The sequence below is a fragment of the Caloenas nicobarica genome, chromosome 3 (assembly GCF_036013445.1).
Source record: "Caloenas nicobarica isolate bCalNic1 chromosome 3, bCalNic1.hap1, whole genome shotgun sequence".
Lineage (NCBI taxonomy): Eukaryota > Metazoa > Chordata > Aves > Columbiformes > Columbidae > Caloenas > Caloenas nicobarica.
The window spans coordinates 52,861,584-52,880,515 of NC_088247.1; the positions used below are offsets into that span (position 1 = coordinate 52,861,584).

The 18,932-nt window shown below is 38.8% G+C and overlaps 2 protein-coding genes across 4 annotated transcripts in view; one reads left to right on the top strand and one right to left on the bottom strand.

Annotated features, from left to right (window-relative positions):
* Positions 1-18,932, bottom strand: part of CEP85L (centrosomal protein 85 like) — a 151,443-nt gene that overhangs the window by 49,397 nt on the left and 83,114 nt on the right. The window lies entirely within an intron of this gene.
* On the top strand, positions 1,393-9,989 carry PLN (phospholamban). The gene is made up of 3 exons (XM_065630894.1): positions 1,393-1,547; positions 6,844-6,878; positions 9,517-9,989. Exon 3 carries the CDS (start codon positions 9,638-9,640, stop codon positions 9,794-9,796), a length of 159 nt encoding a protein of 52 aa, XP_065486966.1. The 5' UTR covers positions 1,393-1,547; positions 6,844-6,878; positions 9,517-9,637; the 3' UTR covers positions 9,797-9,989.

The following is an 18,932-nucleotide window of genomic DNA, read 5'->3' on the forward strand; positions in this document are numbered from 1 at the left end:
TAACTTTCAACTGAAATATGTGACCTCAGATTTCCTGAGTTTGATACTAAAGGATAGCAGAAGTTGTCAGATTTATTATATTAAAACTGAGTTTCTAACTTCAACTATGTTATTAACAATTTTGCAGAGAAGCTAAATCTTATTTACAAAAATGAAAATAGAGCTCAGTTTGAAACAAGGTGGTACATTGACTCCAAGGTCTTTTTGTCTCTGGTTTGTAGCATGAATCACAGCAAGGCTTATAGGGAATACAGAAAACCAAAAAAACTAAGCAAAAAACACCCCTCACCATGTCTGGTTTTCTGCTCAAAGCCAAGCACTAATCTATGCTAAACAATGATTGTCAAAACTGGATCTGTAAGCGTGCAGAGTTAGGCCAAGCTGCTGTATTTTTGCCTGCAATTCCCAAATCATGAAAAGGCACCCGCTGTCACCTGCATCTGCATGCTGAGCTGATGCTGGATGCTCACACACTCAACAGGTCGGTCCTTTCACACCCAGGAAATCCTCCACTTCCCAGATGCACAAAACCTACTCCTCATATGCACTGTGGTCTGATTTGTCATTTCCCAACACAGGATAATGTACATAATCTGCAAAGTAGCATCCAGCTGCTGCTCCTATCCAAACAGAATGGGTTCTCAAAAATCAGTTTCCAGCCACCCAAGGTTGGGGGGGGGGGGGGGGCGAGAAAAAGGTGGTGTATTATGTGTTTTAAAGAAGAGGTTAATACTTCAAATTATATAGGAATGATACATTTTGGAGATGAATTTATAAAACACCAGATTTTATTTGGGAAAAAAAAAATTCCCCTAACCCACAAATTAATTTAAAAGGTTGGAAGAGGCTTGAAATACAGAAAAATTACATTAGTTCAAGCATTGTCAGAAGAAAGATGATACTGGAAAACACACATCATACACTGTAAACTGAATACCAGCTGCATAACAGGATTTTCAAAACTATACATACTGAAAGTGTAGTTTAAGAAATCCGTTGTACAAAAGAAAATCATTTCCAGTAAAAAACCCACATGAAATGTGATCACCCACACTAGAGATTTAGGGGTTTTTATGATGAACAAACATTAGTGTAGCAGAAGTACCACATCCAAAGCAGCTCCCAGAACAAATTCCCATGCAAGTTCTTGTTAAAGAAAAGGCCAGGTGTGAGGAAGCAGCTCCCTCCGCTTCCCCACTGAAGGAGCCCAGACCCCCTCACCCCGGGGCTGCACGGTGGGCTCCCCGGCACACGGCTCCCCTTGCCCCAGGAAAGTTGTTGCCTGTGTTTAGTATATCACGGCTGTGGACAGATTTAGAGGAGCCACTGCCTGTGTCCCAAGGCAGAAATGCGACCAATCACAACTTGTGGGCTGCTGAATGACACCGGCAGTCCTGCCTCAAACTTTTGTTATTTCTTTCCCCTCGAACTACTTCAATTGTTCCCACAACTTGGTCACAGACTCGGGACAAGTTGCCAGAGATCTACAGACACTTCCCACAGCCTGGAGCGGGCTCCTCTGTGCTTCACTAACAGCCACACCAGAGGTAAGGAACCTCTTTTTTTATGCTTTTAATTCTTACAGCAAGGCACTGTAGCTGTAGTTTTCTACAAAAACTCTGCTACTCAAATTAACAGCTGGTTATAATTGCTTATCAAAAATACAGAAATGTAGGCATTACAGCTCTGAGTCAAAAATATAATGCTGTGGGGGACATATTTTAGGGATAATAAAGGCAACTGAGATTTTTCTACATGCTGGTGAAATACTAGCTGTCCTTGGGTAGATGATTCACACAAGCAGCAGTACACCAGAAGGTGAGAAGCTTTCATTATCTTCCTCAGACCTTTGTCTCTCCTTTTAAATTTAAATACTTTTGTTGTTTTAATACAAAAAATTCACAAGGCAAGTAATTAAGTTAAAGATTTGTAGAGACACTTTTGTTTCCCCAAAGCTGCCTATCCACAGCCCAGCAAAGATAAGTGCTGAAAGAGCTTTTAACTCAGAAAAGCATTTTTCTGATCTAGCACATTGAGAAAGCAAACTTTTCTTTCTATACAATGAAAAAATACCCTTAAGTAAAAAATATAAACATTTTATAGCAACACCAGAACTGAAATTGTATCATGTTACTCAAGCTGCAGTTCAAGCTACAGAATTTATACAGCATTCGTGCTGTGAATTCCTTTAAAGGTGTTATTTTCTCCTTCTGGTCATTGTAACTGCCAAACTTGTCCTAGAATGCTTCTAATAACAGATAAATCATTTAGCTAGGATTTGTAACATCATGAACTGAATTTTGAATGCAGAAAGTAATCCGTTCGTGTCCAACTAAGGAAAGCACATACACACTGTACAACAAAACACAACCCCAGCTTTAAAATGACTGCAAACAAAAAAGAGTGTATCTCAAACAGAAACATGTCACAAAGGACATTTTAATATTTAGATATACAAACATTTTTTAAAAGGAGTGTGATTAATGAATGTTAAGGTCTCTAAGGAATTCCTCCTCCTCACAATCATGTTCCCCCTTCACTCAACTCACACCTTACTACTTATGTCTGCTTAAGGTTCTGGTTTTAGAAGAGACAGACTTAATATAGACCTTAATCTTGTGAGGTGTGTTTTCCCTGTTAACGAACAGACACACCTCATTCCTTTTCCTATTATTGACTGGTAGGTACCAGGCAAAAATATAAGCAGGTGCTTGGTTTTGTGCTCAGCAGCCTTATGCCAGTTTTGAATAGACAAGCACTGGAAGTGTCCGGACGTCCTGTTACTCACAAGGCAGACAATCTGTTATCGAGTTCTCTGGAGGCTGTTTCCAGGAGGCAGAAGCAGCACTTCGACCTCCCAGTGCCTTCAAACCAACATCTAAGATGAACAAGAAGATTGAGAGACAGACTTCTGTCAAGGCTAAAGTTAGAGTTTAGTTTAGTTTGCATTTATTCTACCATGCAGAGAATGCTTCTCTCCTAATACATATGCTGCATAAACTCTCGATTTTTAAAGGTGTGTGTAAGTATACACGTATAGATGGAACATACACACAGAAACTTGACTGCTGTAGGCAGCTCTTTACTGGAACGCATCCATAGCTACCACAGGTTAGATGCCCGTGCAGCTGAATTCTGTCCTGTCACAGAGTTAGGGAACTGAAAATAGATAACATTGCGGCTCAACTGTTACATTAAATCTAAAAATTTCACACCGATAGCATCCCATGTCACAGACATCCAAACCCCGAGTAACGACAGCTGACAGTCATGACAGAACCATGTGCTTTCATAGCAGGTGACAAATGTTATGAATGACATGTGAAATATCACATTTAGTTGATGGCAAAAACCAGTTTTCTGGGGTTTTTTGCCACACTCCTCAAGACAACAAGTTATCTGTATTCAGAGAGATTCAGATCTATGCGTATACCACGTTTCTATTTCAAAATATCGCATTTATTTTTCATCCTCTTAAGAGTTATGTTGTATAATATGAAACTCACTAAAATCAGTCTATAATCAGCACAAAGGTGATTTTCACTGATTTTTTCAGACCATCAGCAAACAAAAATCTGTGGGATATACCTACACAGCTACAAGAACAGCTTTTTATTTGCTTTAAGATTAATTTGATTTAGGAATATCCTAACTAGGTAAACAAAAAAAATCCCACAGGAAGTAACATTATGTTCCCTAAACTACAACACACTTTAGAACTAGAAAATTGCTCTTGCTTTCTAGAGATTGATATATGGCTTAAGAGGACTTTCCTGGCATCAAGTTACTTCTCAGAAGTTGAATTTGTTTACTATATTCTTCTCTCAATCGATGCCATGTTGTTGTCCCCAAGCTGCTAAAAAGGTTACTGTTACTCATTAGGCAAACTATCTGTTATGTTTTCCATACAACACCACAACTTGCAGCATGCCCTTCCACTTCCACCTTTTACACATGCTAGATGTATTTCAATTTGCACTTCAGTTCCAATTGCACTTACTCCATTTCCTATTAGCAAGCAGTGTTATACAAACCATCAGGTCCTAAAACCAAACTTGAAACTATAACAAGTCAGGTAGTCAGTCCATGCAATGGAGGAAGGAGTTAATTTCCTAGAAGAAGGTTACTGCTTAAAAGGCAAATCATATCAACAGATGGAAAATGAGTACATAGTTATTATACATCTCATTTTGATTAGGGGAACAGATGAGTACAGAGGCTGAAGCACCTGGCCAAGATCCCCCTGCATGGTCCTGCAGCAGTTGCAGGGAATTTGACACAGAGTTTATAAAGCGGCCCAAAGCATCAGCTAACAGACCAGCACACCAATTAAGTCCCAGTTATCCACAAGGTATGCAGATAACTTCCAAAACCCAAAATGCCAAGCCTGATGTGTTCAGCTATTCATCAGTGTAATGTCTTTGTATCTACACTTTTCGCATTTTCATGGACTCAAAATACAGGTAAAGGCTCTTACTGGCGATCTTGCTTCTAGAACACTGAGAACACCAAAGCTAACCCAAAGGGTGATTGTAAAAATAATTAATAAGAGAGGGGAAAAAAAAAATCTAAATTAAAGTGAGAGGTTTTTGCTATCCTCTCCCAAACATATGAAAAGCATTGACACTTCAGTACCAGACTCTAAAACAAAAGGTAAAAAGACTGATACAATTTTAGAGTTTGCTTTTCCTATTATCAGCACTTCCCAAACCAAAAAGTGAGCTGGATTGTTGCTTCTTCCTTTATCCCAAAGAAATGTTTTCTGCATGGGACTGAAAAAATGATATTCTACGCCACAAGTCAGTCTCTCTAGTTCTCTTCAATGACTTAATGTACTCCAGCTGCAGTTTTATATTCCTTTGCACAATTCCTTGCTCTTTTTCCACACACCCACTCTCTTCCTCTGCTGTACCACTGTCTACATTCTTGCCTTCACCCACCCCAGTCTTTGGTTTTGACCTCCAGCCCTTTCTTTCCTCTTTCATGCCTGCCTCTTAAGAAACTAAAACAAAAGCAACACCACAAGAAAAAAAAGCAAGCCACCTTTCTGTTTTCTGTAGTTAAGCTTTTGAACTGGCTAACACCCTTAATACCCTTCTTCACTGACACAACTGCTTAGTGCAACACTCAGCCTAAAATCAGAATAATCAACAGAATTCTGCACCCTAGTGTAGATAAATACAAAATCCAGCTGCTGGGGTAAATCCTAGCAACTCACCTCTAGACTACTTTGTTCTTTTTACAAAAATATAAAATTTTTTAAAAATGACATACCTTTATAAATCACTTCTATACTTGAAAACCTGTACGTGACTTCTGGTTTATCCTTGGAAACTTACTCACTGAAGTGACAGCAGCGAGACCCTCTAGAGGTCTCTAGAGTCAATTCAGACTGCTTCCTTCTTCACTCCCTTATCACCCCTCATCTTCCTCAGTGAAAAAGGACAATTTTCAGACTTGGAGTTCTCAACTGCAGTGACTGCATACCGTCAATGAGGAGGTATTTTACAGCAGGGTTCAAAACAAAGCAATACAACTTGGAACAAGATATATACATTAACAGAGGACAGCTAGTGAAGATGACACACATGCCTACACATCAACTGCAGCTGCTGTGCACAGGCAGAGCTTTAAAACTCTGCAATCTCCTATCCTCTTGGGGCCACACAATCCACCGACAATGGCGACAAAGGGCTCCAGGTTCAATTCAAGTGACAGCATTCAGTCCTGCATGCAGGGTTCTTCTTTGGTTTAGCATTGCACACACAAATCTTTAAACCTATCTCCTCTGATCATGCAGAGAATGCCTCTTCCTGCCTAGGAGTATCACACTGCTCACACAAACAGCTACAGGATTCTCTTTGGCCAGGTAATTTTTGGTAACAGCTCTAAACACATACTAGACTATGGATCACATAACTTCATGTGACTTTTTGCATAACTATGTTTATAGTTATTAAGACATTTATTTTCAAGTGATGAAACTGAATTACTGGCTTTCGGGGACATCTTACTGTAAAAATCTATGCAATAGACAGTTACACAATATTACTTTTTAACAATGCCTTTTCAGGGCTCAGATATGTCCAACCTCTTCTATTCCACTGATATCATTGCTGCATTTAGTAAACATATGACAGGAAACAGGCCTTGTCTAAAATTGCTGTGGCATTTTCAAAGGAGCCAAATTTATCCCATGTGACTTCAACAGAGTCAGTGCGGTTGCACCAGGAACAAGTGTGGCCTACAGCTTTCACTTGGGTCACATATCTCCTCTCATTGTGAAGGACACCCAGGAACAGAGATAAAAATAACCTAATATAAATCAGTGAAACAGTCACATGTCAGCAAAGAAAGCAATAATTGTGATCGGTGACTCATTTTAGGGCAGCGGGCACAGGGGATCCCCTACATAGTAACATGCAGGGTCAGCCGTGTGACCCTTCCTGCAGATTCGTACTGTGCACAAGTCAAGCCTTTCGCATCCATTAACACCACTGGATTAAACACACAACTGCACAGCAACGCAGGCAACAGCGGCTCTTGTGCAATACTCAGTCTTGTCACACAGGAGTAACACTGCTTGACTTAAAAAAAAAAGTCAAATATAGCTTGTCCCTTTGCTGCACTTTCCTTTCAAGAAGTGGTATGTGCATGCATAGTATTTCCTAATATTAATCTAAAACACAGGCATGGAACTAAAGAGCAGAAAACAGCTGCTATTTTTGGCAATGATCAGCCTTCATTTCAGTGTAATTATTTTTCAGGTTGTCCATGTTGACCTTGATAGCCACCCATATGCAGCTGTGTTACTGAGTCTGTTTCTCTTTCTGCACACTTTAGGTGGGTGACAGCGTCATGGAGGATTAACAAGCAAGGTATGTGTTTATTAGTTGAAGCCATGCACTTCTAAAGACAAACTTGTTGAAATACAGAAATGGAATTTGCTTCCTTCACTTACAAGAAAACTTCTCCCACAGACAAACTAGATAAAACAACATCTAGGCATTTTAAAAAATTCCAAACTCATGAGTTTTGAAATCAAGAAAAGCAAGTTACTCTCTTTTGACCTTTCCTCATCTCTTTTCTATGCCATTTTCTAGCTGTAAAAGGTATGCATTTTAACTTACGCTACCTTCCTTTTTTTAAAATCCTTTTGTATCACCTGTCAGGTCATGTATGTTCAAACAGCTCATGTCAGTCTGACAGCTTAACTGAGCTTTCTGAGATATTGCCTGCTCCCTCAGCAACATCAGTCAACCTCTCCAAAGGAAGATAATTTTTTTCCCCTCCTTGATGGATCTTGCCATCTCTTCTCACCTGTGCTGGCCTCGCATCTGTGATACCCAACCAGATAATGCTGACTTTTACAGAAGCATTTCAAAGCCACAGGTCCTGCACCTCGAGTCCTGCAAGTGAAACACATGCAGCAACACAGCAGCACGGCTGCTTGCATATGTGCAAAAACATATAGTACATATTTTACATCGGTAAAAACTCATGCTGTTCCGGTCCTGCTGAGGGCAGACAAGACGACAGTTATGTTGTTGTAACAGGTCACACAGAGCCCAAAGACTAAAGGTTGCACACCCTGTGCATTAAAAAAATGATGTTAAGTCATCCTCAGGAAATACTGTTCTCTGTGCAGTGTCTGTTGCACAAGCTGGTTACACAAAGTTTTCTGTACTAGTGTAAGTCTGTTAGTAGCTCACCCACCGTGCCTTGTGTAGAAAAGCATAAACAGCATAATGCACCCCAGCCCGTACTGAGCTGGAGAATGAATGTGCCTTCAGCCAAATCACTTGAGAATTGCTGTGCACGTCTTGCTTTTACTGCACTTGGGGCAGGCAGTGACCAGCAAAGAGCTAAGCACAATGTACTTGGCAAGCACCTGAACTGCTTAAGTCACTACAGCATAAAGTCATACAAAGCTGAAAAATTATAGCCACTATGAAATTATAGTTACTATGAAAGTCAACTATGAAGTTCCCGTTGTGTGTTTCATTAGTAATAAAGTTAAGATCAACTATAGCTAAAAACATCATAACAAAATCCGACGTTCAGTTTTGAAATGAGATGTCATTACATGGAATCCTCTAAAGGTATTAAAATATCCATGTGTAATCTGGTTTCTTTTAAAAGTCTCCCTTTAAATACCAACACTGCCACTGGCAGCACACCTATTCTGTTCATACAGCACTATTTGACCCTGCAGTCCAATGTGGAGGGACTAAAAAAAGAGTCTGAAATTCAGACACTTCTGTTTCATTTTAAGGTTCTTCGAATTTGAGCCACATCTAAAGAAATTCATGGTCAACGAAGTGTCTCTGATTCAGTCAGGATCATCATGTAATTTGGGTGGCAGATAGCTAAGCAATGGTTTTCCTTCCTGTGGCATATATCAGTAGATAGAAATTTCATTTATTGCAGCCCCGCCCAGGGGAAAAAAAAATGACAAGAGGCGGCCTTCTGTCAAAGATATGACCATGGTATAAATTCATAAGACATTTAGGGGCAAGTGCAGTTTTAGTAGTAAAGTTTGAGAGCTGTATATATCATCATCTTGAAAACCTATTTTCCACCTTGCAATAGCACCTGCAGAACCCATCTCATTATGAGCTAAGCAAGCATGTATCAAAGCCAGCCTCTTTCCATGGAGGATTCATACTGCAGGGTTTTACGCCACAAATATTTATTTAGAGTTTTTAGACAACTGTGCTTCCGTTTGCCACTACTTGAAGTAAAACTCTCACTTAAGAGACACAGTTATATACTTTATACATATATACACTATATATGTACGCTTTATGTTGTTCCTCATAGCAGCCCTCTACCATTGCACCTACATTTTGTAAACAGATAGTCCTAAATGTGTAACAACAAAAAAAGTAGGCCTTACTCTGTTTTGTCTGTTGAGAAATATACTACTAAAATTCCCTATAGCAACAATACATAAGCTTTTAATTACACACCATAAAGAATTTTTACTTTGAATGGAAATGCTTCAACAAGATTTCTTTTCCTCCCTTCCAAAATAAGATACTGGTAAATCAGATGATCTGCCTGGGTCAATAACAGGCAGGCAGCGATATCCAGATCTCCTGGGTGAAAGGTCTGTGACACCAGCCATATCACCAGGCTTTCATATGTGCTTGAACAAATAAAGCAGGGGAGTGGGGTGGGTATGGAAGTCAGCCATCGCCTTTTCACAGACTGAAGAATGAAAAGATTAGGATCTAAAGCAATGATCTGGGTAAATTCCACATACCCATAAATTGCATTTTACAATTCTTCACCACTGCTAAGAAGCAGGTGCTCAGTAGGCTTCAAGAAGAAAAGCAGAACACAGATCACAACTTGAAAAACAAAATGTTAAAAATTCTGTTTTGAAGTAAGAACACTGTAACGGCAGTCTGTTTATGTCAGGCTTTTTAGAAGTTTAAAACGGCCTCCATCTGCATTCATTGAAACACTTGACTTCTGCATTTCTAACTCTTCACTTTCCTGCTTTCCTAGCTCCACAAAGGCTGTCTAAAACAAAAAGAAGATAATAGGCACTTTGCACTGTTCCTGACAACTCTTCTTCTTTCCTGCACTCCTAAAACCTCTGATTTGTGCCCTCTGCTTTCTTGTTGCCATGGAGAAGGTCCAATACATAACCCGCTCTGCTCTGCGGAGAGCCTCAACTATTGAGGTCAACCCACAAGCACGCCAAAGGCTCCAAGAGCTCTTTGTGAATTTCTGCCTGATTTTAATTTGCCTCTTGTTGATCTGTATCATTGTGATGCTCCTCTGAAGCTCCAGCACTTCTCTGCACTGTCCTCTAGGAAAGTCACCCCAGAGGGAAGAGCCACCTACATCCACAACTCCCAATGCACGGATCCTCTCGCGAGAGGGGCTGGCACTCGGACTAGAGCTGTACGCCAGCCCTCGCTCTCTTCTCTTACTACCTGCTACATGTATTAAAACCATACTTCTTCTGTGCAGAACAGTGTGTAGAGCCTGTCGTTAAAAAGCTGTGCATGACCTAATTTGTCTGTCTCAACCAAGGGATGTCTTTCTGAATGGGGTAAAGTACTGGCTCTTCATGGAGTTGGTAAGCTCCTCAATGTTGTAGCTAGATCACACAAACAGCAGCTTCACTTTTGGGGGGGCCTGAGTGGTTTCAGGTTTCTCTGAAAATCCTTAAACCCTTGGAGAGGATCCAAATTTGGTCCATGTCTGCCCAAAGAGCTCCATGCACACAGCCCTCAACGCATCCCAGGAAAATTGCTCTGCTTAACTCAAGGTGTTCCATCTCTCCATTATGAGATGAAGGCATCCAAACTGAGAACAAACCAAAAATCTCTTCTAATCCAAAAATAACAATTGCTTCTTATGCTGTTCTCCCTATTTAAGGGAACTTATATATACATATAGATGTATATATGTATCTATTCACACACAACTTGGATCTGGGGGCGGAGAAAAAAAAAGCAACTTCATTCATAGTATTTTTCACTAGATACATCCCTACAGAACTAAGTGACATCTGGAAAGTTCTTTCAGTGTGGTTTAGCAGGAAAAAAATTGACACTACGACACTGGTATCAAAGATCTAATTTTCTATAGTCTTTTAACTGACATGACAATTGGTACAGCTCAGAAATAATTCTCAGAGTTCTTAATATTTGGCTTCAGACAACTTTATTATGGTCTGCTGTAATTTATGTAATAACCTCTTTAGCTTAAAACTACAGAAAACTTGGTACGTGCCAGTGTCACACAAAGTGGCTTATATCTGATGTGGTAAAGAGAAAGGTTTAGGTCACCCTTACTGTTGTGATTGACATGTATCATACAAATACAAGACACTACCACCTTCAACAGCAAATGCCTGTTAGAGAACAAGCACATATTTTCCTAAAATAAATTATACATAAATAAAATTAATTACAAACTATTACACACAGGAGGGAAAGCATTGCAGAAATATCTTTTCAACTTGTAAACCACAGTCTATACCCGTAAGAGATGAAATTTCTATTCTAGCATTTGTCAGTAACAAGACTGAGCAGTAGACTTCCAACCCTCCTACAGGTTGCTGGTTTTCAGCTAAACTCCTAGGTGCTTTATGCAGTTTTCAAATTGAAAGAAAGCTCAAGAATCAATAGACAGAGGTCAAACAGACATCCATTTTTTTAAACAGGCATCCTTCTCTACCACTCTACATAAGCAATCCTATTGATGAACACAGTAAATCAAAACAAATTTACCTTAATCTTGTATTCTGCCTTCAAGACTTAATATTGCATGAGTAGAAGTTGGCAATGAACAGGTGAGCAGGAAGGGAAGAAATCTTTGGAAAACCTGTTTTCGATAGAATGCAAGCAAGTGCAGTGGTGATTTACTTCCTATCTGGCAAATAGATATGCTCAGACCAGACCTCTGAAATAAGGTTAATCGCTAGAGGAAATTAGCTACTGCATAAGGATTAGGGGAAGCACTGATGAGATCGGCAACACCACCCCTGCTTGCAAGTTAGTATGTGAATTATATTGATTTAAACTGTCCATATGAATTTCAATTTCCATTTCATGCATTCTGACCGCTCTCACAAATGCATGAGATTTTAGTCAGTGAACTTTCCCTATTAATCCGTCGTCTTAAGAACAGCCACAAACACAGTGCACTTCATAGCGGGAGAGGGCAGAAAATAGAAAAATCTCAACTTATTCTCTTTTTAAATCTATATTTTTGTGATGGATAGGATTTCCAGTTTTAATTTGCTTTGGAGGTGTTTCAAAAGACTTCAACTGGAAATAAACAACAGTTTTCCAGTACTGAAAACTCCCTGAAGAAAAAAGGTGTTAAGAGCAGACTACCAACACATACATTCTGTGGACACGTTGGGATTATACTTTCACAAGCCAGTAACACAGGGTGTTTCAAAAAGATGGACCCAATTTGAAATCACTACTGCTATGAAATCGGGTCCATCTTTTTGAAACATCCTGTATATACAAGTTAAAGTAAAGCATTGCTAAAAGAAATTCAAAGCCTCCCCCCCAACCCTGCATAGAAACAAACCCACCCCTTTCCTCTTATGTACCCAAAAAAACATTATTTATTTAAAAAACAAGAAATAAACAAGAACAAAACAAGGTATAAATAAATTGGAAGCCCTACTGTTACTTTACAGCAATGCAGATAAGTTGCATGTACTGTATGGTTGATTTGTGTCTTAGGGTTCTGCTGATCTGAAATCTGCTGCCATCCTCTATATCACTCAATGTCAACTGAACCCAGAGTTTGAAAAAAATAAAACCTTTTGTATATAGTGCATTCTTCTTCGTACACTTATATGGGCTTTAAAACTAACATCTACTGTATTTTTATTTATGAAAATGACTGCTTGAAAATATATGAATGCATAAAATAAGATACTTACTTACAATTCCATTGAGAAAGAAGCATCCATTCTAGCACCTACATATTAAAGTTATGTGAAAAAGACCTAGTCATCACACAGCCTTCTGGTTCTTTATACCTCTGTTTATTCTGTTTCAGTTTTCAACGGTAATTTTGCCTATTTTGTGATGTCCAGATCACTTACACGTACCTAATTCACACTCACCAACTAGTGCACATCAGCAATCCTAATTAATTTTATGAATGTGTAATCTAAATCTCACTACTTTTATGAGCCATAATAAAAATTCCAAACACAGCACGTAGCTTGGATTAAGTTTTCATTTCTCTGTTCCACTCCACCCAAGGCTACATCTTCCTGCTAAGTTCACCTTACACACTAATAGTGAACAAACCCAGCAATTTTACACTGGAAAAGAGTTGAATCAGGAACAATAATATGCCGGTTTTAAAGATGTCTCCTCAGCCAGCTCTTCAACAAATATTGATAAACCTACTCATTTTTCTCTAGGTGAAGACATGATCCATTTCAGAATTAGAAATTTTGTTCTGATCGAGACTAGTCAGTAAGGCAGCTTAGAGGACAGCAGGTACTCGCATTTCTTCACTAAAATTCAGAGCAGAAAAATGAACGCATTCATTCAGAGAGTATTCTGGGTCATATCTGGAAGCATACTAATATACTACAGATTACAGACCACATATCTGTATTTGTATGGGTATTTAATAAATAGTGTCTGTTAGAATACAATTAAAAAAATATTTGTGAAGTCCTACAAGATCCATAGGTATTTTCAATTTAACAACAGATGTAGTCCTTTTAGCTTTGACCTGGATGTTAAAAACTGGAAAAAAAACCCCAAACAGCCAACACCACCACCACCACCACCACCCCTTCTTTTGGTTATGGAAGGAGATGAGTGAACATCTCTTGTTCACTGCAAGGATTAAAAACAGAACCATATATTTATGAGGATTACTTTAAAAACTGATGCTCCTTTCAGTAAGAATCCTGGTGTTTTAAATTATTTAAAATAGGCTCTAGATTTATTCTAGTATCTGACCATTATAGGCCCTAGATTCATTGTAATATCTGACCATTAGTTTAGTCAAGCTGATTGCTCTATAAGCCTGTTATTTTATTTAAGATAAAAGAATGCCAGTTCATTTTCTGCCATCAAACTACAAAACTATAAAACACTACCCTCTTGTGATCATTCCTAAAAACTTAGCTCATTATTAAAAGAAAGTCTTGGCAACATTTCACTGTTAGGGCTGAGTGGTTGTCTTTGTTTCTCTCATTTATATATATATATATATATATATATATATTTCTATATATAAAACACAATTGCTAAGTTATTAATGCTATCTTAAAACAAGTTGTTACGTATGTGCTATTAAAAGCACTAAGGATGCATCCTCTGCCAGTGCAATCCAGGTTCTTAATAAGGCGTTTGCAAAGCCACGGTGACTCCTGCCCAGCGCTGCTGGCAGAACAGAGCATGGCCTCCCACACTGGGCCGTGCCAGGCCCTAGAACCAGGCCCTAGAAGGGTAGGAGACACTCCTGGTCACAGAGGTACATTCTGCTCACATGAGTAACGTTTTCTCTTTTGAAGTGAATTTTCAACAATCTAGTGCCGAAACAGATTAAGTCTTGAGGATAGCCATTCGTTTGAAAAATCTAATGGGCCTGAAGAGTACCACACACATTTAAAATTGAAATAAATTAAGAGCCAAACTGTATAGAATTCAAGTCCTTTCTTCATTAATCGGTCCTTTGCAAGTTCTTCAATAGTGAAATGAAAACCATCATTAATTTTATTTTGTTTATTATTATTTTTAAGGTATTTGGGAAAAAAAAAGAGTCCTATATGAACATCCAATTCTAGTTACTGTAAACAAACATATTTCTCTTAAGTGGCAGAAACTAAAACCAGGTGAACAGCTGAGGACACGATGAAATTCATATAAATCTACATTGCTGATGACTGAAGGAGCAACCCAAAGCTACAATCACGAGTCTGCTGCAAGCACAGGAGGGCGGACTGATGCACATTATGGATCTCGCTAACAACAGAGGTCTCAACTTGATACTCAATTTTCTGCTCATAGTCTTGGTTCTGGTGCTCGCATTTATCCTTGTGAAGCTGATGTGAACTTTTATGCAGTTCTGGTTCCTTCTCAAATCTTGTTTTGAGGGTTTTGCAATGATAATGTAGACACTTCAAACTATCTGAATATAAATATGCAAAGACCGCAGAGACTGGAACAATTAGAGAAAGTGTTCACATTCCGATTTTATCGGAAAGTGATCCTAAAAGTTGCACACAGTTACCTACCCGACACTGAGTAAAGAAAGCATCTAGAGCACTGCTGAGTACGTGAAGAAATCCAAGGATGTCAGGATATCAGCAGTTACTGTAGTTTTCTCACTGCTACAGCTGACTTTTTAAATATCTACAACAGATCTGCAGCCTTCAAGGAACGTCACTTCTGCAAAGGGGACTACAGAAATCAAACTTTTAAAATGGAATTTCCGTAGAATGTGTACTTCATGGGAAATGACACAGATACAGCAGGAAGGCAGAATGAAATATGTTCACTGGGTTGACAACATGCATCAAGTTATCTGTGGATGGCAAAAGCAGAGATGATGTTGATGGAAACAAGGATATCCATGAAACAGAGATAAGTCAACTTTAAATAAGAAAGCATAATTGTTAGTTACATCTTTTTTCATACCTATGGCTCACAGCAACACCGTAAGAGCCAGAAGCCATTAGTCTTACCCAGCAGTATCAAAAGAAGCTGTCAAAACAACTGAAAACCAACCATTAACAAGGAACTCTGCCTACGAAGTCCTTAACCCCGCCACGTACATAAGTAGTAGGTGCGTGTGCTCAAACGCCAAGAAGTGTGCTACATCCTTAGGTCGGATTTACCACTTAAGCGCAGGTCAAGTGTGCAGCGTGGGAGCCCTCAAGCCATATCTGACACACCACTTGCTACGTGCTAGTACAATCATCCAGTCCATAGCTCGTCCTCATATTAAGCACACAACAGCAGCTTCTTACAGGACCTTCTTCTACAGCCCTTTGCAGGAGGATGCACTTTCCCCACGGGTCCCTGGGAAGGACAGTGACCTAGAGGACCTCGCTTCTGCTGGTGTTATTTGCCCCGAAGGTACCTTTACACACCTGAGATATGCTGGGAAAGATTGGGGCCAAAGAGCTTACTCCTGGCATCCCTCTTTTCCAAGTACAACGTGGGAGCCAAGTACACCCACGCATATGCATTGTACAGTAAACTTAATGCGATACACACACAGCAGATGTTGCTCCTGGGGCGTGGGAAGCCTCAGCTTCCAGCTCACTACTGCCAACAGCACATCCCTGATTCTGCGCATACACTGTTGACCCAGCACTGCTCACAGTTGCTGAATATCATACAGAGCTGATCTGCTCATGTTCATACTCATGATTTCCAGATCATTACTGTTGTTGTGGAGTGCTTTAGTTATCTGGAGGAGACCCATCTAAGTTGGATCTACAAAAAGACTTTTCAAAGGAAAAAGCCAGTTTGTCTAGGGAAAAAAAGTTCTACCATTAACAGGCATCCACATTTCGCTCTGTGCTACCTGCTCCAAAGCTGAGGCAACACCAGCTGGGCAGCATGGACAGTCTCTCATCAGCCCCCAAATATGTCCAAATAAACATTTAAAATAGCTTCTGCAAACTAAACATCTATAGCTTTATGTTGTTATAGTAATATCAATTCCTGTCTGTTTGCATTTAAAGCAGAAAGCTCTGCACAGCTACATCTCTGTAAGCACTTTATCACTTATTTTGATCATCTTGAAATATTCTGCTTTTAAAAAAATCTGTAAATTTATATACGAGGAATATGTGTAGTAACAGTTACGCAGTTATGTATTTAGGAGGATTTCTACTAGTTTTTTTTTTACATAGACGGCACAAAGTGTACCACAACCACAGAAACTGATATGAAGCCCGCTCCGGTCTGAAAAGGAATAAAACCAGTTTCCCCAACAAAATGGCAACTCACTGATAACTGCGCAGGCCTGCACAAAGCTTATTGTCTGTATGCTCTCCTGTATATTCAGAAATTTTCCTACCTTATGGAAACCACTATCATAAGTTCATAGTGAAAAATCAGACGAATGAGTTAGCCCTGACAAAAATAAAAACCACATATTCCTTTTTATTAAGAGAAGAAAGATGAGTCTACTGCCACCAACAATCACTTCCAGATGCAAAATTACATACAAAGTCAGTCTATAAGAAACTCTGCCATTAGCAGTTAGAAACAGTCCCAAGGTACAATGCCAGTCTCCTCTCAGCCAGCAATGAAAATTACAGGATCTTCAACAAATGTTGAAATACTCTGCTGAAAACTGAAAGATGCATTTTCCTGAGACAACATATGAAATTGGCAAAGATATCAGTTAAGCGATGCCAAGTCTCTTTTTGCAATCAAGCATGGTTCAAGTTTGGTTTCCCATCGTCTGCCAGCACGTACTCCAGACTGAGCCCACATATGCACTGGAACAAATGCAGTCCCAGTTGTTGAACTACTAACTTCACAGCAAAAGGAAAAAAACCATAAAAGCTTAATTGTGGCTCACGGTGAATGAGTTCACTCTGCTAACTGAAGGTGACAATTCTTCAAGTCAGAAAGTTTTATCTTGCTGGAAATATGGTTTCATCAAAATGTGACATGGGAAAAAAGTTGGTATGAATCAGTTTTAGTTTTCTGATCTGTCAGGATCATAAGTAAAACTAGTTTTGAGTTGACATTTAGGAATGACATTTTCTGTAGCAACAATATTATATGAGGAATGTTGTAACTTTTTCTTTCAAATAAAGTTTTACAACTTTTGTTTACCAGTGTTCAGGTATGCATGCAGTTTACTTTCTTCTGTGTTTTGTAATGAAGATTGTTTAGTATCTCTAAATTTCTCAACACATTAACATTTCCAGTAACTTTTATATACATAGTATAAAAAAGGCAGTAGAGTAAACCACATACATTAAAGGAAAAGTATGCATTTAAGCCATTTCCATCTGTTATCTCTGCTATATTCTGACACAAATTAGCACACCATGAAGAAATCATACATATATCCCATACACTGGAAAAAACAGAGATTCATCATGTGATGCCTACAACATTGTACAGAGCTAATAAGCAGATATGAAACTTTCTGAAACCTTGCTTCTCACTGTATTATCTCCCACAATTTTAAATGCATGCTTTCATTTTAAACCTAATTCCTTGACTAGCATACAGTATGTACCTAGATATGTTCAGATAATACAATAGCTAACAGGATCAGTCTTTAAAAATGCTTTTACATGAAAACATACAGCCTTTCAATCCAGATTTGTATGGCCTCCCAGTTCAGTAAATGGGAACTGGTATCATCCGTTATTAGCATTTTTTCCCTTAACACTTATCTAATCACACCCTTACTTACTTTGGGGGTTAAAAAAATAAAAAAGTATTAAAATAGTAATGTCTGCTGACATATCAGTGGTACATTGAAGTGTACAGTGGAATATAAATTCTGCATGGAAATTATTTTCATTGAAGGATTGTTAAAATCTGGTCTGTGGAAATGCGTAGGAGAACATTCATCTTCAAAAAGCACACATTAAATAGTACACATTAGGTAGAGAAAAGAATTTCCATATACAACTCCATGATGTTGCACAATAACCACAGACCAGATCCTCTCCAGATATTTATTTCTGAAACATACAAACATCACATCCACAGCTGAAGAAGGCACCTTCTCTGAAGATGCGTCCTCTTGATCCACAGCATCAGTTGCAAACCCGACATCATCCGGAAGAAGAATCAACATAGCTGTAGGTTTTCTACCCAACACTCTGAATTTGCCTTACAGTGCACAGTAAACACTTTATTTTAAAAATCATGGTTTACAATTGGAATGGAAAAGCCACATTACAGGCCTTCTAATTTGGGGAGCAAAGCGTAACAAACAATGGGTAGATGCTGAGTTCAGTCAAATTCAGACTATTAAGGAAGGAGACAATCTTAATTTTGAGAGTAATTAACCTTGGAACAGCTTTTAAGGGCTGTAATACGTTATGCTTTACAATAAACTTAAATTCAAAGCTTGTCCGATTTTATAAAAATAAACCGTAATTCAGAGTTTTGTGGAGTAAGCTGTTTATACTAGTCCACAAAGGCATAAAAATTTACTTGTAGACTGTATTAAGTCCAATAGCTGTTCCTGAACTATCAGTCCTCAAAATCAATGCAGAAAACTGTTGAAGTGTATTCTTGCTTCCTTAGTGATGGCTGCCCTCTATAGCTCTCCTACCAGCCTACCTTGGAGATACACAAGGCTGCTTTAGATTATCAGTTAAAGCTAAGTTCATTTTTTTCTCTGTTGATGGAAATGGTGGTTTTAAAGTAAAAAGATTATAAACTGTAGTTTTTTCAGTCCTGTAAAAAACATTGTATTTC